This window comes from Tasmannia lanceolata, unplaced genomic scaffold (genome assembly GCF_043159265.1).
Source record: "Tasmannia lanceolata isolate RefF3 unplaced genomic scaffold, GAP_Taslan_0.1 ptg000016l, whole genome shotgun sequence".
Lineage (NCBI taxonomy): Eukaryota > Viridiplantae > Streptophyta > Magnoliopsida > Canellales > Winteraceae > Tasmannia > Tasmannia lanceolata.
Genome location: NW_027518693.1, coordinates 11,295,924 through 11,320,906, shown reverse-complemented (window position 1 = coordinate 11,320,906; position 24,983 = coordinate 11,295,924). Strand labels below are relative to the sequence as shown.

At 40.5% G+C, this 24,983-nt stretch overlaps 2 protein-coding genes across 3 annotated transcripts in view; one reads left to right on the top strand and one right to left on the bottom strand.

The window, feature by feature from the left end:
- LOC143847842 (14-3-3 protein 1) overlaps positions 1-2,845 on the top strand; it is a 9,042-nt gene extending 6,197 nt beyond the window's left edge. Inside the window, exons 3-4 of the mRNA XM_077356629.1 lie at positions 2,414-2,530; positions 2,641-2,845. Of these exons, the coding sequence (XP_077212744.1) occupies positions 2,414-2,530; positions 2,641-2,661 (138 nt within the window). The 3' untranslated portion in view covers positions 2,662-2,845. The remainder of the gene's footprint in view (positions 1-2,413; positions 2,531-2,640) is intronic.
- On the bottom strand, positions 2,648-24,983 carry CUTA (Nitrogen regulatory PII-like, alpha/beta). 2 transcript variants are annotated; one of them, XM_077356627.1, is made up of 7 exons: positions 24,684-24,821; positions 16,164-17,100; positions 13,291-13,406; positions 5,583-5,645; positions 3,724-3,755; positions 3,319-3,413; positions 2,648-2,935 (listed from the first exon to the last, which is right to left on the bottom strand). In XM_077356627.1, the coding sequence occupies exons 2-7, from the start codon at positions 17,090-17,092 to the stop codon at positions 2,851-2,853; spliced, it is 1,320 nt and encodes a 439-aa protein (XP_077212742.1). In that variant the 5' UTR covers positions 17,093-17,100; positions 24,684-24,821; the 3' UTR covers positions 2,648-2,850. The 2 variants fall into 2 exon arrangements, with proteins under 2 accessions (XP_077212742.1, XP_077212743.1); XM_077356628.1 differs by lacking the exon at positions 16,164-17,100 and having other exon boundaries at positions 24,684-24,983.

Sequence of the window (24,983 nt, the reverse complement as noted above, 5' to 3'; positions counted from 1 at the left end):
TGCTCTTTCCTTCTAAAACCTTCACACGCTCCAACATCCTTCGCAGCAGAGTTGTTAGCTGAGTCGGTGACAACTTCATAATTTCCATCGTACTTTCACAATCTCCACACAAACTTATTTTGGTTGCGAGTCATGTCATGCGAGCATCAAGAGTCAATCACCGGTCATTCTCATAGTCAATGGTTTTCCTTCCAGAAGAAGTTGCTGCACAAGTTGCTGCACATAAACGACTCTTCGTAATAGGAAAATTTGAAGGCATTCAAGGCAAAGGAGACCTCCCCCACCAAGTCATATTCCATAACAGTCTCTTCCATTGCCTTGTGAAGAAGCTTGCATGTCCCATTTACCACCATCATTATCTTCCTTGTCTTTGGAATAAGTGACTACATTTCCATTGTTGGGATTTAGTAAAACTTGCTTCAGTGAATTTATTTCCGTGTTAATATATTTTGTCTATGTAGGTACCTTGGTTGAATTTGTAGTTAGTATTTAGTGCTTTGTTGATGTATCTATACATTCTTCACATACCTTGGTTGAATTTGTAGTTAGTATTTAGTGCTTTGCTGATGTATCTATACATTCTTCACATATCTAAGAAATCCCCTTTGGGTTGCAGTGATGAATTTTCCAATGATAAATGAATGTGTGTGTTTTAATGAGCCTTGAACTTAGAAAGACATTGGAATCCCATCCTTAATCTTCAACCACAAAAAAAGAGAGTAATTTCTCGTCAAGTATTCAAGTTGCGGGCTTTATAAGTGCTACACATCAAACACACCTTAAGCTGGGGTAGGCCTCACTGCATAAATTCCCACGCATACTGGTATGCGCCCTAAAATTTAGTTCCTGTTGGAAAAAAAAAAATGATACCTCGTCTGGACTAAAATGCACCCATTCTGCAAGATCCAAACATTTGAGACATTCCACCGAGATGAGTCTGTTAGCAACCTCATTCAACACCCAAAGTGAGAGTATCATCAGAAGGTTGAAACGAAGCTACTTTTGACTGGACCATAGTTTTTTATTCCATTCCCTGCGGGTGCTATTGACCTGTACAGAAGTTGGAACGAAACTTGTACAGTGTACCGGCCTGTGTTTAGGCCAACAACATGTAGTGTACCAGCGTGTGTTCAGGTCAACTCTGGATATACAGGTCTGTACTCACACAATGTGACCAATTTGTCCTTACTAGGGTCATGGTCACTTAGAAGTTTGTTATTTGAAATTGCAATCACATATTTTCAAGTCATATGTGCAGTTGATGTTTTAAACATGGTTTTAAATTTCGACCCAAATCCGAAATTTTGGATTTTGGTGCTGAAACTGAAATTTCATTTTTTGCCATTTACCAAATTTCGGACCGAAATTTCTATTAAATGCCATTATTTATTTATTTTTAAAAAGTGTTACAAAATTTCGACCTAAATTTCGGAATTTCGGTCCGGAATTTTGAACCAAATTACCAAATTTCGATCGAAATTTCTATTAAATGCCATTATTTATTTATTTTTAAAAAGTGTTACAAAATTTCGACCTAAATTTCGGAATTTCGGTCCGGAATTTTGAACCAAATTACCAAATTTCGGACCGAAATTTCGGATTTTGCCGAAATTTCGGTTTTCGGTGCGAAACCGAAATTTTAAACCATGGTTTTAAAACCATCTTTATTCACACAATGTAAGTAAGTCCATGTTTACGAGCTATTATTGTTTGGTCCTGTTTGTAGTTAATGTTTGTTTAGTTTGCATGCTTTATACTATCCCTAGTTTCTACTGGATTGTTTATCTATCAATAATATATACTAAGCATGTTTCTTTCCAAGAATTTTTTTATATTGGAAATCCTTTTCGTTATACTTCATGTTTTATTTTGATAGGGTGGGGCCTAACACTTTATACCCAAGCGTGACCATTTTACGCTTGATTTGGTGGGCCCACTATTTTACACCTCATGCTATGATGGGGTGGGCCCCAACATTTTATAACCATTTCTGTAGAAAAATTAGATGCCCTTAATGGTTTACTAATCTTCTCCAATCAAATTAGTGCAGGGTTAGGGACGCTTAACAATAACAAAACCTTGTATTTATGTGTTGTCATACGTTATATGTTAGTATTTTACTTTATTTGACTTCAGCCCCAGGTGTATATGCCTTCTACATAGACTGAGAAGCCAAACAATTATACAGTTGCATACTTGAAGGAACACTTGTACCAAAACGCACAATATGTGTGAGAAATAGAACATGGATGTGAGCTGTAAGCAATGGAGCATTAATCCGTTCTTCCATAGCTGATTTCTCATGAAGGGCCACTTTTAAAAGCCTTGGTCCTTGTGATACACCACAGCTATACCAGCAAATTTAAGCTGATTTTGATTGACTACTGATATCTCTTTCTCATCCCGTACGCAGGCATTTGAGGAAGCCATCGCTGAACTGGACACATTAGGTGAAGAGTCCTACAAGGACAGCACTCTTATCATGCAACTCTTGAGGGACAATCTCACACTCTGGACTTCCGATGTTCAGGTAAAATACAACTTATGACCAGCAGCCCCTCTTCAGATTTTACCCAAAAAAAAAAAAAAAACAGTTTTGTGAGTTATGAAATCTAACCAAAGCAAATAATAATGTTGCAGGAGCAGCTAGATGAACCATAGAAGATCTGATAAGCTGGGTGTTTATTCTCCTTGACGGAGGTGGACTTTAATGTCATTTGTCTGTAATATCCTTATATGACAAACATGTCTGTCTACATAAAACGCTCATGCCTAATATTTGAACTGAACATGTGAGTTCATGATTTGCAAAGATTTCAAATAGGCTCTGCCATCCCTTGTAGAATCAGCTCAGTCTCCCCTTGTGCTGTTTTTGATCCATTCCAAGTACTTGAGATTACCACCAGTGATTGGCATGGAAATGACTTCGGGAACTCTGAGAACAGATAGAAGAAAATGGTTGCAATTAGTATAAAAGGTGCATCATATTAGCCACTTGATGAAGCCAACATGCATCAAAATGTATTCTTTTGTGACCAAGGTCGCAGGGGATATGATCCTAGTGCATTGACCATGTTGGCGGTCTAAAATGACAGAGCAACTGATATTGTAGAACTTGCTAGGGAAAGGTGTTGCAATTAGTAAAAGGTGCATCATATTAGCCACTTGATGAAGCCAACATGGATCAAAATGTATTCTTTTGTGACCAAGGTCGCAGGGGATATGATCCTAGTGCATTGATCACGTTGGCTGTCTAAACTGACAGAGCAACAGATATTGTAGAACTTGCTAGGGAAAGGTGGGAAGTGTTGAACTTACTCATATTCGTGGTTTGCTTTTACATGCTCAGTCAAGGCCTCCAGGAGGGACTCCCTTGTCTTGATTATAAGCAGTTCCTCGGAATCTGTTTGAATCTGATACAGGATATAACAAGCAACAAAAATTATATGTTTAAGCCTTCTTTGAACCATTTGTCTTTTACCCGATGCACGTGGTTTATGGGTGATTGTATGCATCCATAGGGATTAGTCCCATCTAAAATTGGGGTGGGGAAACCCTATGTCATCAAAAAAAAAAACTCTTCCTGGTTGTGTGCTTCTGTGATTCCCATGCATGCGTAGTGTACATGGGTGCAGGAGTGCAGAAGATTATGAATGCAGAGGGCACTAATCTTCTTAGTATATTAATGGTAATGATTTATGATTCATGGGCTTGGAATTCTACCTTGTTATCCCAGAAATAAACTGATTCGATACCTGCAATTGCAAAATGCAAATGTAAGAATGGTAGTAACAATTACAGACAAAATCTTCAAAATTCACGACAATAGAATGTATTACTAATCACCAGTAGCATTTCATATGATCAGAGACTGTACAGAAACATATTCTAGTCGCTAACATGTGAGTGCAAAATGCTTAGTGTTTACAGGACACTAGCTCCTAGAACTAACCAGAACTGCCAGATCCGTACAGGCAACGACTCCCATAAAGCAATCTTTATCTCCAATTTTTCAATAATGCTCTGTTTGGTTGCTCATATGTGGAAGCTATCGCGTTTCGCCCAAAGCATGTTTGGTTGCCCCCCTTTGACCACTAGTCATCCTCCAGACATCATTATTACCTTTTTTTCCTACGTGCCAACAATGTTCCCTCATCTAATCTTCTCCCCATCTTTCACCATTTTGGTGGAATTTGGGGAGAAGGCAAGCCAAGATATAACCAAGCCAAGTTTTCAACCTCACGTTCCCAAAACCCCGTGAGGCAAAAAGCCTATTCAGCTCCACTTTCATTCCCACGATGATGGTTTTTGTCAATATAAACTTGAAGCTGAGGACAGTCACAAACCACAACATATTAACTTATCATCCACAGATTGTATGTATGAGAAGAATGAGTTCCTCGTAAGGAAACCTTCGTTGAGACACTGATCATTTGCCTTGCTAAAGATAAGGATTCTCCCACAACAGTGGAGGAAATAAAAGAGGATTCCCTTAGCTCACTCGAGCTTATGGAATAACCAATCATGCCACCGTTGAAAAGGATAGAAACTGAAGTTGTAGGCAAGCAAGTCGCAATCCATTTTCTCCACTTTTTCCCGGAGGCCATTCTCCCAAAAAGGTTCCTTTCAAAAGAATTCTTCCCCTAAAAGTAGTCCAACAAACCCCACTCAACATGGTCACAAGCTATTGCCATATCACTTTTATAAAGAATACCCAGTCTCCCGCTCTCTGTTCTCTCCATTAGATACTCCAAAAAAATCCAATCAACATGATCAGCGTTTTTTTCCATATTAATGTTGAGATACCCAACTTTTCCTCAATCTTACTAGTCTCTAAGTAGTCATTAGCTGTGAGGAATCCATGATCTCTTCCCTTCCAAATGTCCCCTTGAGAAGGTAAGATAACATCACATCGTCCGACAACCTTCCTTGTCGTCGTCAATACTGTTTTACTATAATCTTGTAAAGGCTACCCACCAAGCTTACCAACCTCAAATCCTTGGCACCCATTAGCCCGTCTTTACTAGGAATAAGTGAAAGTGATTTCTAGAAGCCACATGCTCACCGCATACCCGTTTAAGTCCATGTCAGTTGTGGATAAATGCTAGATGACATATGAATGCAAGCCTAGATGGCATTTGAAATAAAAGAAAATACTATTCAGAAATGATTATTCTATCATATGAATTCGTTTCTTTATCACATACTGTACCTTGGATATATATTACTTACAATTCCCTTGTTATTAATTGAGTATATCACTTCCCATAGAAAAGTCCCTACTAACTTATAAAGATCCATTTCAAAAAAATAAATAAAGAGAAATAAAAAAGAGAAAGAGTATGCTCCTTATCAGTTGAATGCAACCTTTCGTGAGCAAGGCTTCTTTTTTTTTTTTCAAAAAGAGTAAGCAACACTCTTCAAGGCATTTAATAATTGTTTCGTAAGAAAGATCACACAGGAACTGGAAGTCAATCCATTGGTAGTAGATAAAGGGTCCATAAATAGAATTAATTTGTATTTGACTGTTATGAGCAGGGCAAGTTAATAAAGTAATCTAAGGATGCTGTTAAGGAACATGCCTGGCACTCGGTTAACACATGCTGCAAGTTTTTCTCTGATGATGCTTTCAGCCAACTTTTTGCCTGCATTGGAAGAAGCCATTTTTAATCCGAAATTTGAGACAATAAAATATGGAATTCTTTGACTGATCTCAGGTTGAAAAAAAATAAAAAAATCAATTGGTTCCAGATGTCCCAGCAGAAACCTAAATCATATTCCTAGCATCTGTTGCAATGCCATATACAACCACATAAAAGAAAATAAAGTGGCAAGTGCTTGCACAGTACCATATGTCATAGATTCACCAACCACAATTCATTTCCCAGAATGTCATTTGCATATTACAGTTTCCTATGCAATCTTCTCTTCAATGTTGAGCTCAAATCATAAATATTATCTCAAAAAAACAGTATCTTTCATGTCCTAGTAACTGTAAAGATGGGAACAGGTCTTTGATGGTGATGTGAAGATCCAATTTTAGTGGTTTAAAATAAAAATCAGCATTCAGCAAGGACACATACACTACAGAAATGAGATAAATTTCTATAAAAGTTGTAGTAAAAACTGGGGTTGCGGGCCAACTAATGATGGCCTCCGAATGAAATAAGAAAACATTTTTTTTTGAAATGGAATAGGAAAGCATTTATAGCAACCAAAATGACCAATCACAGTTCCTTAGCCATGATGCAACAGCATTGTGGAGGTAGAGATTATGGCATATAACTATTGAATAGGTGGAGGTAGAGATTAGGGCATATAACTAATAGTTATATGCCCTAATCTCTACCTCCACCTATTCTCAATAGTTATTGTTACGTGCGAGAGAGGAAAAAGAGAATAGTGAGCTAGGGCTACGCTCCCCCTCACTGAAGTATTTATATAATAAAAGAAGCTACAATGACAAGAATGCCCCTAATAGGCTTATTCTAACACTCCCCCTCAAGCTGGAATGTATAAATTATACATTCCTAGCTTGTTACAAATATCGCTCAACTTTGCTTTATTCAAAGGCTTTGTGAACATATCAGCCAACTGATTTGCAGAACGAGTAAATACAGTACATATCTCCCCTTTCTGAATCCTCTGACGAATGAACTGACAATTGACTTCAATGTGCTTTGTACGCTCATGGAAGACTGGATTAGTTGCAATGTAGATGGCAGCTTTGTTACAATACAACTGTGAGGGTGATGAAGAAACAATCCTAATCTCAGATAAAAGTGATCTCAACCAGATAATCTCTGAACTCGTGTGTGCCATCGCTTTGTATTCTGCCTCAGCACTTGACTTTCCAATGACATCTTGCTTTTTGCTCTTCCATGATACCAGGTAACCTCCTACAAAAGTACAATACCCGGTAGTTGATCTCCTATCTACAGGAGATCCAGCCCAATCAGCATCACATAATCTCTCAGTTCGCATATGACCATGTCTCTTGAATACTAGGCCCTTTCCAGGTGCACCCTTCAGGTATTTCAGGATTTGAACCACTGCACTCCAGTGTGAGGTACGTGGGAAACTCATGTACTGGCTGACCACCCCTACAGCATAAGATATATCAGGACGAGTATCAGCTTACCCACTAGTCTTCTATACTTGCCAGGGTCTTCTAAGTTCTAACAGATCTCCTTATGGAACTAGTTTTACATTGGGATCCATAGGTACATATACAGGTTTTACTCTAAGATTCCATGTCTCTTCCAACAGATCCAAAACATATTTCCTCTGTGATAGAGACAAGTCATGAGAGGAGCATGCCACCTCTATCCCAAGAAAATATCTAAGACATCCCAAGTCTTTTCTAGCAAACTCTTTTTGTAAGAAGGTCTGCAGTTTCTGTATTCCCCTTGAATTACTACCTGTAATGATGATGTCGTCAACATACACAATCAATAGAATGCACCCTGTTGAGGGCTGATGACTGAATACTGAGTGATCTACTGCACACTGCCTCAGGCCAAACCGCATAATGGCCTCACTGAATCTCCCAAACCATGCTCGTGGAAATTGTTTCAAGCCATACAAAGATTTCTTCAGGCGCAGACAGAGGAGGGCATCTCCCCCTGAGCAGCATACCTTGGAGGCTGCTCCATATAAACCTCCTCATGGAGAGGAGGTCGCCATGTAAAAACGCATTCTTCACATCTAACTGATGAAGAGTCCAACAATTATTGACTACAAGAGAGAAGAGCATGAACTGAAGGGATCTTGGCGATTGGGCTGAAGGTCTCTGAAATCCCAGGGGTGATGGCAACCCAAGAGGGGGGGGAATTGCGTATTAAAAAAATTCTTGCCAAAAACAAATGCGGAAGCGAAATCAAATGGCAAATAAACAATCAAGCACACAAAGTAAAATTCCAATGCACAACACAAAATAAAGAGCAAGGGTAAAGAGAGTGCACCGAGATTTTTAAGTGGTTCGGTCCCAACCTCGGACCTACTCCACTCCACCAACAAAACCGTTGATGCCTTCACTACGGATTCCTTTAATAGCGAGGAATCAACCCAATTACAACTTGGTTCGGCTCCGCCTCGCAAGACTTGCCACGAACCGGAGAAAGCTCCGCGTCTCCTTGCACTCGCTCTTGGGATGGCTCCGTGTCCCTTCGCACTCGCCGATTTACAAATATGTAAAAGAAAATGAAAATACAAAACCTTCTTCAAGGGTGGATGAAGCTCTCAAGCTTATACAAATAAAACTTGCTCAAAAGATGTACAAATTGAAGGTCTAGATCTAATCCCTTTAGATATATCCCAAATGAGGCACAAGGGTGTTTAATCACTCTTCACAAGATTAAAACATGTTTGTGAATGAAAGAGTTCTTGTTTAAAAGGGTCTTAAATGAGGTATATATAGCCCATTTGCAAATATGACCGTTTGAAGGTAAAACAGTAAAAAACTGGGTTGAAAAAGTCAACCTGCGAAAGCCCCAACGGCTCTATTGCCAGACCGTCGCGGTCGACCGAGCCACAACGGTCGGCCGCCCGTACCGGGCTAGGCTTTTTTATTTTCAAATTTCTACCGTCGCGGTCGACCGAGCCAATGGCAGTCGTTCGGCAATGACTACCTGGGCTTTATACTTTTTTGTCCAGATACCTCTTCGCGTTCGACCGGCCCGACCGAGCTGGATTGCTTCTGGATTTCCAGAAAGACATCCGCGGTCGACCAAATCACTGCGGTCGACCGGCCCTGAGTAAAATTCTATTTTTACTTTAAAACATCAGGAGCTCTTGGGCCAAGGTCTTTGGGCTTTAGTCCTATGATTTTCAAATACATTTTCACAAGTTTTCAAATTCATTTTCAAACTTAGTTAAGGCCTTTAAAACTCGATTGATTAATTGTGCCTCTAAAGGGATTACCCAAGTGGGATTAGACTTACAATCTAACTCAAGACATTCATATGCAAATCTTCAATTTTGAAGCTCTTCATGTCTTGGTCACTTCCATGGATATTCTCTTGATTTTTGGCTCTTCAAGATGTCTCCTTGATTTCTCCAAGCCTTCGAATTCCTTTGGCTTCCAATGAGATGCCTTTAATTGGTTCATGCCACGATCCATGCTTCCTTGACTTTGGTGTTTGATTCCATGATTTCCAATACATGCACTTTGAAACATCAAACACACTAGATAAAATAAACACATCAACTTGTGTTTGGAATCATCAAAACAAGAAGGCAATGCCAAGGTGGGAACCATTGGGCTTACAATCTCATTGTAATTGACCCCAAAGGTTTGGGAGGAGGGATACGGGGGGTTGGGTATCGTACGGGGGGGTGGGAGGGGGGGGGTGTAGAGGGTGGGGAGGGGGGACGGGAGATACATACGGGAGAGGGAAGGTCAAGGGTTAATTACGGAAAGGGGCAGGGAGGGGTCGTGTTTGTTTACAGGGTGGGGAAGGGCTCGGGAGGTCGTACGGTAGCCGTAATGGGTACATAAGAGAAGATGGTGTGCCATACGGTTGGAGGAGATGGATTAGGGTGCTGTAGATGGATTTGGCTTTGGGTGGAGGTTGGAGGAGATGGAGAAGATGGAGGCTGGCAATTGTCCCTAGAGATCGGAAACCCTGGGGCTCTGATACCATGTTAAGTCAGAAAGAGGAAAAAGAGAATAGTGAGTTACGGCTACGCTCCCCCTCACTGAAGTATTTATATAATAAAAGAAGGCTACAATGATAAGAATGCCCCTAATAGGCTTATTCTAACAGTTATATGCCATAATGTCTACCTCCACCTATTTATTCATTATCTATGTTACGCCAGATGTTCTATGGATACAAATTATTCAATGCTACAAACTTTGTCGAATAGGTGGAGGTAGAGATTATGGCAAATAACTATTTGAGAATAGCCTGCTGATGGAGATACGTAACAGGAAAAAATATAATGAGAAGGTAAGAGGAATGAATAGAATGACCAGGGAGGCAATGAATTCGACAAGAAAAACACTATGGACCATTGAAATTATAGTGCAATAGAAGACTATATATATATATATATATCAGGAAAGGGATTGTACGCTCGAGTGTACCAAGCTTATGGTACGCTCGAGTGCCCAATCACATGGGTCCCACATTTTTTGTGGTGATCCAAAGCATTCATTTGCAAGGCCCTATCATAGATAAGGTGTGTACCAAAAATCAGCTCCACTGAATCATCCTAACCCCTCCAAAAGTGGAGGGCAAAAATGGGCAGATTTGTAGTCTGTCCATTTTGCCCTCCACAAATGGATAGGTTAGGATGATCCTATGGAGCTGATTTTTTGTACACACCTTATCTATGTAAGGGCCTTTCAAATGAATGCTTTGGATCTTCGTAACAAAATGGGCCCACATGTGATTGGGCACTCGAGTGTACCATAAGCTTGGTACACTCGAGCGTACAATCCTTTTCCTATATATATATGAGGAAAATGATTGTGAGCTTGAAGCTCATATAGCTTATATGAGCTTGAGGGCCAAAACACATGTGGGCCCACATTGTTAGGATGATCCAAAGCATTCATTTGAAAGGCCCTTACATAGATAGCATGTGTACAAAAAATCAGCTCCATAGGATCATCCTAACCCACCCAAAAATGGAGGGCAAAATGGACAGACATTGTTTGCCACAAATCTGCCCATTTTTGCCCTCCGCTTTTGGAGGGGTTAGGATGATCCCATGTAGCTGATTTTTGGTACACACCCTATCTATGATGGGGCCTTGCAAATAAATGGTTTGGATCACCACAAAAAATGTGGGACCCATGTGTTTGGGCCCTCAAGCTCATATAAGCTATATGAGCTTCAAGCTCACAATCATTTTCCTTTTATATATAAAAGAAACCATGATAAACCCCAGGTTTTACACATCATATGACAACAACGAGAAGATAAGAATGGTACTACGATAAGTCAACACGAAAGAAAAAGAACCTGAAAATTGCAGTTAATGAGTCTATACCAATAAAAAGATGGGGAATAATGGGAGATATTAATGTCCGCACAAGACAAACTGAACAGAGAAATTAAAGGGAAATCGAGACTCCAAGAGCAAAGATGTCTCTGTCCAACTCAAAGGAGATGATATTGCATACACTCTAATCCGAGAATTGATGTATGCCCAGTAAAAGTCAACTATATACTTTTATAAAAGAAAGGAACTGGTCCAGCAAAGACGGCGAATAAGACTAGACCATAGCTGTCAATACTGTTTCGTTCAGCGGTTCAATTTGGCTGGTGGAACGAATTTAATAGTTAAGACACTAGGGAAGGAGAATCTTTTTTAACAGTTAAAATTTTTTAAAAATTCAAAAATTAGAATTTTTTAGAAAATACAAGAAACCATTATACCAACCGACTTTAAGAAAAAGAAACATTTAGGCTACTGATATCGGCACTACGATGTTTTGTTAATTCCAATAACTATTCTTGCCTTTTAATATTCAAACAGCTGTAAAAGGTCATTAAAGTTCCCAATAATTAGAACTTGAAGCTTTTGGGAGTTGAAAATCACCTTTGGAAGTAGAACGAACAAAAAAATATTGCTAATATATAAACCGTAATGCGAGTAGAGAAGCGTAGAAGGAATTGAGAAACACAGTGTGTGCGCGCGCGCGTGCGCGGGAGAGGGGGATCTATAATTAAAAAAACAGTGTGTTCGGGACAGACAATACCAAAACAGACCAGATCAGAACCGATTTCCAACCGGTATGATTCGTTTTTTGAAACGAAACGAAATGTTTCTTCCGTTTTGCAGGATTGACAACATTGGAATAAAAGCACAGATGCTCTCATACAAGATTTGGAGGAGGTTAATGAATCATACCTTAAACTACTAGCCTATAAAACTTATATGAGGTTAGGGCAGTTGAAACTTGAAAGAACACAATATACTAATACAAGGAGAATATAAAAATTAAAGTAAGCATTTAGATACAAGATGTAATCAAGAGCATATTGGTATAAACCGTGGAAGCACGGGTACTCTCCGGAGGCCCAAGCATCTGTATTGGGTGTGGGTTCACCCGGGTACGCCTTGGGTGCGTACCGGGTACGCACATGTGTAAAAATACATGCTTTGGGTGCGTATCGGGTACGCACCCAAACAATACCTCTATAGATTGGAGGGTTGTGATCATCCTATGGAAATGATTTTTGGGGCACAACCTATTTACTTTGTGGCCCATTAAATGGATGGTTTGGATCATCCTATCGTGGGTCGTACAACAACATTAAGGCCCAATCGTAGGCCCCACACATATTTTTCAAAATGAAGTGTACGGCCCACACCATTGGACGATCCAAGCCGTCCATTTGATGGGCAACAACGTCAATAGGTTGTGCCCCCAAAATCATTTCAATAGGATAATCAAAACCCTCCAATCTCTAGAGGTTTCCATAATATGCCGTTTCTGTTTAGATTGGAGGGCTAGGATTAGCCTATGGAAATGATATTTTGGGGCGCAACCTATTTACGTTGTGGCCCATCAAATGGACAGTTTGGATCATCCTATGGTGTGGGCCGTACAGTTCATTTTGAAAAGTATGGGTGAGGCCTACGATTGGGCCTAAATGTTGTTGTATGACCCACGCCATAGGATGATCCAAACCATCCATTTAATGGGCCACAAAGTAAATATGTTGAGCCCCAATTGGTGATGTTATTGTTATTTGAACTAGAACTTATGAAGTAATATTAGATTTTGGTGTTGTTATTATTATTTGATTGTTCTCCAATTAAATTGTTTGAATTCTTTAACAAAATATTTAATTTTTTAATTTTTATAAATATATAATAAAAAATATATTATATTCAGCGTACCATATCTATTTTTTTTTTTTTTTTTTTAAATCATGTATCCACGTACCTGTATCGTGTCGTAGCCGCACCCCATACCCGTATCCGTGCTTCATAGGAATAAACTATTCATACGTGGAAATCTTTCAAACAAAGATGAGAGTTAACAGTGATTTTATGACGTGCTAGGCCATCAGGGTAGCTGTGTCCTTTCTAACAGTTTGTTACTCAATTTTGATATGTTTTAATTTACAGAGAAAATACATGCATCATATTGGCAACTAGATAAAATGGGCATTTATGTTTTTCTGCTAACATAGCAATACAATACTAAATTGGTAGTAACGGTCGCTTGAAATTAGATCAAACCTAACTTTTTTGTAAGTAGCCCTAACTTGAAGGAACTATGAAAAAATTTATGGACATCATTCAAGCTAAGCAATAGATGCAGACCTGCTTCTTTATTTGGCACAGTAACATAGACAACGATACTGGGTACAGTGCTGGTGTTGCCTTCCATTCTGGTAGAATGAATGCCTTTGGCAGATGGTTGGTTAACAAACTTTGACCTGATCAATTCCCATATAGAAAATAATGAGAGGCAGCTGAAAAAGCAATCATTTAGAACTAAGTATAAAGCAATGGGAAGAGATATTGCAGGCAAAGGTAAAAATAGAAAAGATCATATGGTATCAAATAAGCTATCCAAATAATAGTAAAACCAACATTCAACTCAATTTACAGTTCCATAAAAAAGGAAAATAGAATAAACAGTAACAACATATTCAACTCAATTTAACATTTTACATTCTAGATTGTATTCATATGCATTAATGAGATGAGGGTGAGGGCATTAATGCAAGTGATTCATGAAGGTAGTGTAATAAATGAGAAAGTGAATTAGTTAACACCCCACACACATACAAACAGACACCTTCCTTTACTTGATAAGTTAGTCATGTAGTGGTTTTTCCCATATTAAAAAGAGTTCTAGGAAAATATGGCATGCAATATATCTTGAAGAGAAACAGCCCTGGATAAGAGTGGATTTGCATAAATTCATCCAAGCTTGAACAATAACATTTGTATCCCTTTTGGGTATCAGGACATCGCAAGAATACGCATTTGACTGGTTGGGAACCGTGCATGTATTTACCTCGGACAAGGATGCGTACAAAACAAACACATCCAAAGAACTTAGGAGGAATGACAAACACCTGGTTTTTCCCATATTAAAAAGAGTGCTTGGAAAATATGGCATGCAATATATCATGAAGAGAAACAGCCCAGGATAAGAGTGGATTTGCACAAATTCATCCAAGCTTGAACAATAACATTTGTATCCCTTTTGGGTATCAGGACATCCCAAGAATACACATTTGACTGGTTGGGCACCGTGCGTGTATCTACCTTGGACAAGGAGGTGTACAAAGCAAACACATCACAAACACAGCAGCAATGGGCATCTCTTTTTGAGTTTGAACAATAACATTTGTATCCATTTTGGGTATCAGGACATCCCAAGAATACACATTTGACTATTTGGGCACCATGCACGTCTTCATCTTGGACAAGGATGTGTACAAAGCAAACACATCAAAAGATCTTAGGAGGAATGATAAATGCAACAACAATGGGTTTAAAAGTTGCAAAATGAGATTTTCTAAGAATCTTAACATTTGTTTCAAATTGAATGTGAATCATCTTATGGAAGGTCATAAAGATACTTGGAATTTCATCTCTAAATTTCATAAAATAGGTCCATGTACCTTTAAAAAATTCATCAATAAAAGAAACATAGCACTAGCCAAAACCAAACACAATTGGAGATGTTCCATATACGTCATGCTGGATAAATATGAAATGGGGTTGAACTTTATTACCACTGTAAGAAAAGGTGATATTACAATGTTTCAACAGCTAACATGTCTCACAATATAGATCAATTACATTATTAGAATTCAAAATTCATATAAACAAACTACACAAATTCGAAATAGAAACATGTCCAAGGTCTGAGTGCCACAACATCGCCTGATCTTTATTGAAGATGGACTCTGAATGAAGAGCTACAATAGTAGATGATCCAACTGAGTCGAGGATATACACGTCGTGTTTCAAAATGCGGATGTGGGTCAAAAAGAAGCCAAAGCAAATCCTACTCACCTCGGTGCGACGTGGCTGAGTACTTGGTTGACACAATCAAGTACTCTGGAGAGTCAAAGGATTTTTTTATTGACTTTGTAGGGCAAAATGCGGACTCGGACAAGAACACAATCCAGTACTCTTGAGAGTCAAAGGATGATGTGGGGGAGCTTTGAAACTGTGGATACAAGCCACTATGTTTGTGACCACCACCAATCATCTTCCTTGTTCACACGTTCTAAAATACACACTAAGAAGAAGAAACACTCACTGCTATTTAGAGTTTTGTAAGACTATTAGAGATAAAAAAAAAGAAAAAACGGAAGGAATATGAAGAAATGAAGGTAATGTCAAGGAAGGAGAAACTCCGAGGTTTCCTTTCCCTGGCACATGAATGAAAAATCCATTTGCAACTTTAACACGATCTCTACTAGGACATGAACGGAATGAAAGGACCCCATCGTTGTTACCAATAATGTGATCTGAAGCTCCTGAATCAATTATCTCAGAGTTGGACTAAGAGAACAAGGAAGCATGATGGGTACAAGCATGATTACCTGACCGCTGCCCAGTGGTTCTAGAAACTGAAGATGCCTCTAGAAGAGTAAGGAACTCTTGAAGATTGAGTTGGTCTCTATACAAATCGCTTGAGGCTATATGTGGAAGAGCTCCGTTAGTACTCTAGTCTCTTGTCTATATGGATGGAGTAGGGGTGGCAATGGGGCGGGGCGGGGCGGGGCGGATGTTGCATTCCTCGTCCCCGTCCCCGCCTCAAGGAAAATTCCCTGTCCCCGTGCCACAGGAAAAATTCCAATCCTCATCCCCGACCCATCCTCGCCACACACACTATGGGGAAAAATTTCCCGCCTTGCTATAATAACTATTTCTATTATTTTAATCTAATCAAACAATTATTAAATAAGAATCCAAAGTTCCAAACTAAAATATCACTTTATGGAAAGACAACCACTTACATATGTCAAGTTTTTCATTTCAAACATGATAAGGATCAAAACCATTCTATAAAAAAATAATAATAACATAAACATTGTTCAATAATAATAACAATAACACATTGAGTCAAGGAGGTGGAGGATTCCTTGATCATAGTTGCAAGGTCCTTCCTCCCCACCTATTGATCGAAATGGTAAGTAGTCAATGTCATTTTGCTATAATCATACTTCTTGGTTCCAGCAAGTAGCTTTTGCCCTACATCATGACACTTTCGCCTTGGACAAATTTTATAATGATCATGCAAATGCCTTGTCCCATTCTTAGCACCACCAACAAGCTTTCTGCCACAATAGTTACACTCCGCTTTATCCTTCCCATCAACTCTTACTTTCTTGAAGTGCTTCCATACAATTGATATATGCCTCCTATGAGCTTCATTAGGAGGTGGAGGCACATCATGAGGTATATCATCGGGTTTGGGTGTAATATTGGGAGGACTTGAACAAGGGGTATCAACATCTACCGGTTGGGTTTCTTCATCAAGTGGTACTGGAAGTTGGTTACTCAATAACACATTGTAGTCAAGAGAGGTGGAGGATTCCTTGATCATAATTGCAAGGTCCTTCTTCCCCACCTCTTGATCAAATTGGTAAATAGTCAATGCCATTTTGTTGTCATCATACTTCTGGGTTCCAGCAAGTAGCATTTGCCCTACATCATGATACTTTCGCCTTGGACAAATTTTATAGTGATCATGCAAATGCCTTGTCCCATTCTTAGCACCACAAACAAGTTTTCTACCACAATAGTTACACTCTGCTTTATCTTTCCCATCAACTTTTACTTTCTTGAAGTGCTGCCATACAACTGATATATGCCTCCCACGAGCTTCATTAGGAGGTGGAGGCACATCATGAGGTATATCACCAGGTTTGGGTGTAATATTGGGGGGACTTGAACAAGGGGTATTGACCTCTACCCATTGGTTTTCTTCATCAAGTGGTACTGGAAGTTGGTTACTACAAACCGGAGTTGAAGAAGGATGGGAACTCTCCACTGATATCCTCTCTGTAGACTGAGAGATTTGATTACTACCATCTTCGGACCTTTTTCTTTTACAATGTAAAGGGCTTTGATTACCCTCATGAGTTGACATTTTCCAACCTAAGAGAATGAGCACAAGCATTTAAAATTATGAATTAAAATCAAGAAACAAATAATTCAATAAAGAAATAAAGAAATAAAGTGTATAGAAAATGGAGCTCACTACAAAATTATGATAACCATATCCACAAAGCTAAGCGCAATGGCCAGTAGGATTTTTTACCTAATTATTTCTTTTTCAATTTTTTTAAGTTTGATCTAATAAATTTCAATCTTGGTGCAGAACATACAACTGAATCGAAATAGCTATTCAAAGATCAAAACATGCTTCATTACTTGAAGAAATATGGAAAAATCCCACTCATAAAATAGGTACTTGAAGTGAAGGCTTAAAGAAACAATTGAGGTCGTAAGCAAGTTGCTATAAAAAAAGAACGAAGAAAATAAACGATGAGGACTATCATTCAAAATAAAAAAAAATAAAAAAAAGATGAGCACTAAACAAAGTAGCATATCAGCATATGGAAAAGAAAAAAAATAGCAACGTTAATTGTAGCATGAATTGAGCACATGCAAAGGAAAAAAGATAGCACTAGCAGCACCAAAGAAAGCAGTATTTAAAAACACGGATGTGACGCAGAACGCGGCCAAGAAAAATCCTTGCCGACTCGGCGCGGATGTTGCCAAGAACGTGGTTGACACGGCCATAATTTGGGAGAGTCAAAGGAGTTTTTATTGACTCCACAGGGAAAACGCAGAATGCGGATGTGGTACAACGCGAAATACGGCTAGGGTAAAAGGGAGTCGACTCGGGCAGGTTCCTAGTCGAGTCAACAAGTTTTTAAACACTGAAAAAAGTATAATACCAGTCAGCAAATCATGTTCAATGAAATTAAAATGATCAATATTTTGGCACCTCAAGTATGGGGATCGAAACAAAAGAAAGCTTACCGATTTTTTGTTTTGGATTTTTATACATGAAGAAAAGTGGAAAACAATGAAACAGGGAAAATAGCACTCTCTGCTTTGGATTTTTGGAACTGATTGTGTCTCCAAAATTAGCTTACTGATTTGAACTGACAATCAATTCTCAAAATCCAAAACAAAAAAAAGCCTGATTGATTCAAACTCTCTATTTTGGATTTTTAGAACTGGTTGTGAGTCATAAACCAGCTTACTGATTTGGGCTGATAATCACTTCTCAAAATCCAAAACAAACAGAACCTGAGTGGCTAACTCATTGAAACATAGGAGAACCTAAGCCCCTGCTTGTTGTGGATTTTGAGAACTGAAGGTGAGTTCATAAATTAAGACCATGTTTGTTTTGGATTTTGGGAACCGATCGTGTATCCAACACTGACACTAGTTTTAAGCTCACAAGTTGTTCTCAAAATCCAAGACAGGCAGGGTCGTGTACTCATTCGATTCTCAAAATCCATAACAAACAGGGGCATACATTTCAGTAAGCTTTCTTCTTCTCAAACAAAGAAACAAAGGCAAAAGGAGGGAACAAAAAAAGCATAACATTGTAGAAAACAAATAAAACAATCTTAGAAACTGGGAGTAGGAGGAGAAATAGATATCAACTCAACTCAACTCAACAAAGCCTTTGCCCCAAACTAGTTGGGGTCGGCTACATGAATCCTTTAGAAAAATTTCATGAAGAAGGTGAAAGGAATCTACCCGGCTCAAATTGACTAAGTCTAATCCTGGCCCTACTTGGGTTTTCTACATGGATCATTTTCTTCTATTCTCTCCCATCCAAGGCCATGTTCTCTGTTATGTTCCTAGCCATCAAGTCTTTTCTATTTCGGTCTGCCACTACCTCTATTTACTCCATCAACTTGGCACGAGTCACTTCTTCTCACTGGAGCACCCAAAGGCCTACATTGGATATGTCCAAACCACCTTAAGCGGTATTCTCTCATCTTCTCCTCAATTGGTGCAACCCCCACCTTTTTTCTGAATGTCTTCATTTTTAATTCTATCTAACCTTGTGTGGCCGCATATCCATCGAAGCATTCACATTTCTGCTACACTCATCTTATGCACATGCCGCTTCTTGGTGGTCCAACATTCTGAGCCGTACAGCATGGCTGGCCTCACACCAAAACTTTCCCTTAAACTTGGTAGGGATTTTACGGTCGCACAGAACTCCTGAGGCAAGCTTCCACTTCAACCAACCTGCTCTTATTCTAGGTTAACATCCTCTTCAATCTCTCTTTATGTAGAATTGAACCAAGATAGCGAAAGATATCCCTCTTAAGTACATCCAGTCCAGTCATATTTATTACATTCTCGACCCACCTCCTTACATTACTAAAGTTGCACTCTATATTCTGTCTTAGTCCTACTTAGTCTAAAACCTTTGGATTCCAAGGTACTTCTTCATAACTCTAACTTAGCATTAACTCCTGCTTTGGTCTCGTCGATTAATACTATATCATCCACAAATAACATACTGTAAGCCCAATGGTTCCCGCCTTGGCATTACCTTTTTGTTTTGATGATTCGAAACACAAGTTGATTTGTGTTGTTTATCTAATGTGTTTGATATTTCAAAGTGCATGTATTGGAAATCAAAAAATCAAACACCAAAGTCAAGGAAGTATGGATCGTGGCATGAACCAATTGAAGACATCTCATTGGAAGTCAAAGGAATTCGAAGGCTTGGATAAATCAAGGAGATATCTTAAAGAGCCAAAGAATCAAGAGAAGATCCATGGAAGTGACCAAGACATGAAGAGCTTCAAAGTTGAAGATTTATTTGTAATTGTCTTGTGTTAGAATGTAAGTCTAATCCCACTTAGACATCCCTTTTAGAGGCACAAGTAATTGAGTTTCAAAGGCCTTAAAAACTATTTGAAATGAACTTGAAAATGTATTTGAAAATATATTTGAAAGCATAGGGAAAAGCCCAAAGACCTTGGCCCAAAAGCCCCTAAAGTTTTAAAGTTAAAATGAAATTTTTACCAGGGCCGGTCGACCGGGGTTTGCCGGGCGACCGTGGAAGCTGGAAATCCAGACTTGGCTTTCAATAGCGGGTCGGTCGACCAACAAAAAAGAGCCCTGGGAGGGGCTTGGATTGCCCTAACTCTTGCAACTCTGGAAAGAACAGGATAAGACACAAGATGGGAATAAAATGATTATACGGAGAACTCATCTGAAGTGTCCCAAATCCATACCCTTACATCTGAACCGCCACTTTTGATGTAACACCCTTCTAGGATTGCAAAATGCGTGGCCACCGACTCCAACTCTCTATCAAAGAAGTCTCTTCTAAATTTCGGAAGCCACACAATTCGATCCTCCCTTCTTGAAAAGAAATCCTTCACAAATCCCTCCTTCAGAGTAGACATTGAAAATAGATCCGAAAGTAAATTCTTTAAAGGAGAATTTGCACACCAAAGATCCTGCCAAAATCTGACCCGATCACCTGATCGAACCCTGAATCTAGTTTTGGCTTTGAAGACATGCAATAATCGCAATATATCTCAGCAAGTGCATGCTTCCTGCCAACCATTCCATAAATCAAAGGCCAAGACAAAGTCGAAGCAAGGAATCTCCTTTACTTAAGAAATTGTGAGGGTAATTACCTTCAATACAAGGAAGCACTTTTTGCCACACACTTGAAGACGCGAGCATTTCTTTCCTTCCATAACACCCATATAGCCGCTACGAATGAAACATTCCACAAGATTCTTCCTTTTTTCCTCCAAGGGGCCAGCTGCCAACCTTCCAAAACCTCAATAAAGTGCGAAGAAAACACCCAAGAGATACCAAATCTACCCAAGAGACCACTGCAAACTTCTCTAGCTATCTGGCAATGAATCAAGAGATGATCCAATGACTCGCACGCCTCCAAGCATAAAGGACAATGATCAATGATCATGAAATCCCGCTTTTGCAGAAAGTCCACCGTCTGAGTCCACTCAAGAAGGGCCGCCCAACAAAAAAGGGCCTTGGGAGGGGCTTGGATTGCCCTAACTCTTGCAACTTTGGAAAGAACAGGATAAGACACAAGATGGGAATAAAGTGATTATACGGAGAACTCATCTGAAGAGTCCCAAATCCATACCCTTATATCTGAACCGCCTCCTTTGATGTAACACCCTTCTAGGATTGCAAAATGCGTGGCCACCAACTCCAACTCTCTATCAAAGAAATTCCTCTAAATCTCGGAAGCCACACAATTCGATCCTCCCTTCTTGCAAAGAAATCCTTCACAAATCCCTCCTTCAGAGTAGACATTGAAAATAGATCCGAAAGTAAATCCTTTAAAGGAGAATTTGCACACCAAAGATCCTGCCAAAATCTGACCCGATCACCCAATCGAACCTTGAATCTGGTTTCGGCTTTGAAGACATGCAAGAATTGCAGTATATCTCTCCACACTGTGATTCCAGACTTATTGAACTTTTCCTTTGACTCCCAATGCCCTGCTTTAGCCCCATATTTCCTAACTATAACTTTAGCCCACAACTTTGTTTCCTCCTCCCCAAACCTCCACAACCACTTTCCTAGAAGTGACTGATTCACTTCCTTAAGCTTTGTGATCCCCGGCCTACCAGATTTAAAGGGTTTGCTATCCCATTTAGCAAGCAATACCACGCTTATCACACCCCCCCTCCCCCAAGAAATCTTCTTTGGATTTGTAGTTCTTTTATCTTACACATGGGAAGTTTGTTCGGTATTGTACAAAGTCCATGTGGATTGCCTCATGATGTTCTACAAGACAAATGGGCTTGATTGCACATACATGTCCCAGTGTGGGGCCTTAGAATTGATCATCACCATTGATCCCAATGGTACTGTCTGCTAGGGGTGTCAATGGACCTAGACAATCTGATGGATCCAAATGATCCAAACAGTAATGGACAGGATTTGGGCATAGCAGTCGGATGTAGCCACAAAATCCGATGAAGCATCCTAGATCCGAATGGAGGGTGCCAATGTACAGAAATATTGTCACGCCACGACCCCACTGTGTAGATATTGTCCGGTTCTGGGTCATCTACCCTCCCGGGTTTTGTTTTCCAGCAGCACTAACTGTGCCCGACCCACTCCGCGTGGCCCGCCCCTTGGAGATGCTGAAAACGCATCTACAGAGGGAGAGGAGAAATCCACACATATATATATAGCCCAGTAACTTTTCCTCCCTTTCCAATGTGGGATCTTTCAATCCACCCCCCTTAGGGCCCAGCGTCCTCGCTGGCACATTGTACTGGATGGGAGGTCCCGCTCTGATACCATTATGTCACGCCCCGACCCCACTATGTAGATATTATCCGATTCTGGGTCATCTACCCTCCCTGGTTTTGTTTTCCAGCAGCACTAACCGTGCCCGACCCACTCCGCGGGGCCCGCCCCTTAGAGATGTTGAAAACGCGTCTACACAGGGAGAGGAGAAATCCACATATATATAGCCCAGTAAATTTTCCTCCCTTTCCAATATGGGATCTTTCAATCCACCCCCCTTAGGGCCCAGTGCCCTCGCTGGCACATTGTACTGGATGAGAGGTCCCGCTCTGATACCATTATGTCATGCCCCGACCCCACTGTGTAGATATTGTCCGGTTCTGGGTCATCTAATCTCCCCGGTTTTGTTTTCCAGCAGCACTAACCGTGCCCGCCCCTTGGAGATGCTGAAAACACGTTTACACAGGGAGAGGAGAAATCCACATATATATATATATATATATATAGCCTAGTAACTTTTCCTCTCTTTCCAATGTGGGATCTTTCAAATACCCTTCATATTTTTGTTTAGTGATGTCTATTAGTGAGGGATTTTTTTATAATATTTAGAAACCCTACTCAAAACAACAAGCAACGTTCATTGTCCCATTTCCTGCCTTTTGATGACTTTTCTTCTCACTCCCAAGTTTCTTCCATCTTTCCTCTTCGAACTCTAAGGGGGGGGGGGGGGGGGGGGGGGGGGGGGGGGGGGGAGGGGGGGGGGGTGGGGGTGGGGGGGGGGGGGGGGGGTGGGGGGGGGGGGGGGGGGGGGGGGGGGGGGGGGGGGGGGGGGGGGGGGGGGGGGGGGGGGGGGGGGGGGGGGGGGGGGGGGGGGGGGGGGGGGGGGGGGGTGGGGGGGTGGGGGGGGGGGGGGGGGGGGGTGGGGGGGGGGGTGGGGGGGGGGGGGGTGGGGGGGGGGGGGTGGGGGGGGGGGGGGGGGGGGGGGGGGGGGGGGGGAGGGGGGGGGGGGGGGGGGGGGGGGTGGGTGGGGGGGGGGGGGGGGGGGGGGGGGGGGGGGGGGGGGGGGGGGGGGGGGGGGGTGGGGGGGGGGAGGGGGGGGGGGGGGGGGGGTGGGGGGGGGGGGGGGGGGGTGGGGGGGCTTAACTATGTACAATGAAGTAGGACCAAGCAAAACTCCGATGGACAGTCTGATTCGAAATGAATCGTGATCCAAAGTCGGAAAGTATGATCTGAAAAGTACAAGAGTATGATATGAAAGCACTCTAAAAAGGATCCGACCGATAAGGAGTCAAATGGAGCGTGACCAAGACATAGGAGGATCCCGATCCGAAGTGGATCCATTGACACCCTCTGTGTGTGTGTGTGTGTGTGTATATATATATATATATATATATATATATATATATATATGAGAAAACGGTTCCTACACATATGTGTGGAGAGTTCTCTACACACTAGCTTAAAATACAGTGGGGGCCCACATTGTTTGGGTGATCCAAGCCATCCATTTTAAAGGCCCTCACATAGATAGGGTGTCTACAAAAAATCAGATCCATAGGATCATCCCAACCCTACGATTTGTGGAGGTAAAATGGATGTCTTTAAACCTTCACAAATTAGTCCATTTTTTGCCTCCACAGTTCGAATGGTTAGGATGATCCTATGGATCTGATTTTTTGTGGACACCCTACCTATGTGACGGCCTTAAAAATGAATGGTTTGGATCACCCAAATAATGTGGCTCCCACTGTATTTTAAGCTAGTGTGTAGATAACTTATCTACACATATGTGTAGGAACCGTTTTCTCATATATATATATATATATATATATATATATATATATATATATATATATATATATATATATATATATATATATATATATATATATATATATATATATTTATTGTAAATAAAATTATTGGCCTAATCACAGGCTGCCAGTTATGCAGGGTAATAAGGTAATTCCACCCGTACATGGAAACCCTAGAAACCCTAATGTAGGATTCCAAAGCCAAGGCCCTGTCTACATAAACCCCCCTAAGGCTCAAAGGTATGAGACTCCACAACCAGTATTCTTTCTCTCTACTAAGTATATGTTGCGGGTCACTGACTTAGATAACCGAGGGCCTCGCGAGAACAAACTTGTGTGTGTTTGAGTCAGAAAATTAAAGCTCCGAAGCACAGTTTACAATTAAATCGCGATCTAAAGAGACCAAAATTACACCCATATTGCAATTTCTAAATCATGCGTTGCCAGTCATTCCATGTGTGTCCCAAAAAATCTAAATTACTGGTTCATTCAACACTGAAATCGGCAAAAAATGAAATCTCAAAAACCATAAATCTCAATCATATCAAACAGGGAATAAAAGAAGATGAACAAGTAGAGTTTAAGAAGAAAGAGGATATTAGAGAAAGAAAAAAAATTAGGGTTTGATACCTGAAGAAAGGAAGAATAGGGTGAGATTGTGCGCTCCCCGTGTTGTAGGTGAATGGAAGGCTGAGATTAGTGATGCCAAGGGTCAGCACGCAAAAAGCTCCAACCAGAGGAATTCGAAATCGCAAAGCTCGAGAAGGAGAGAATGAGATTCCTCTGCTACAACAACTCGTAAATGATAATGCCATATATGTCCTCACTCTCTCATTTATATAACCAAAAAAAGAAATCTCTCATTCGCCGCTTCTTTTCTTTGCCCGAAGATGGATTTATGCTATGCTTTTGGGGCTTCTCTCTCCTCTT

Excerpts from the sequence above, each read along its gene's own strand:
- CUTA (XM_077356627.1), bottom strand. The coding sequence starts at position 17,092 with ATGTCAACTCATGAGGGTAATCAAAGCCCTTTACATTGTAAAAGAAAA. Across the intron at positions 13,407-16,163 it reads CTACTTGCTGGAACCAAGAA|GTCAAAGTTTGTTAACCAAC; the intron begins GTATGATTATAG and ends GGAATTGATCAG. Across the intron at positions 3,414-3,723 it reads TTTATTTCTGGGATAACAAG|ATTCAAACAGATTCCGAGGA; the intron begins GTAGAATTCCAA and ends ATCCTGTATCAG.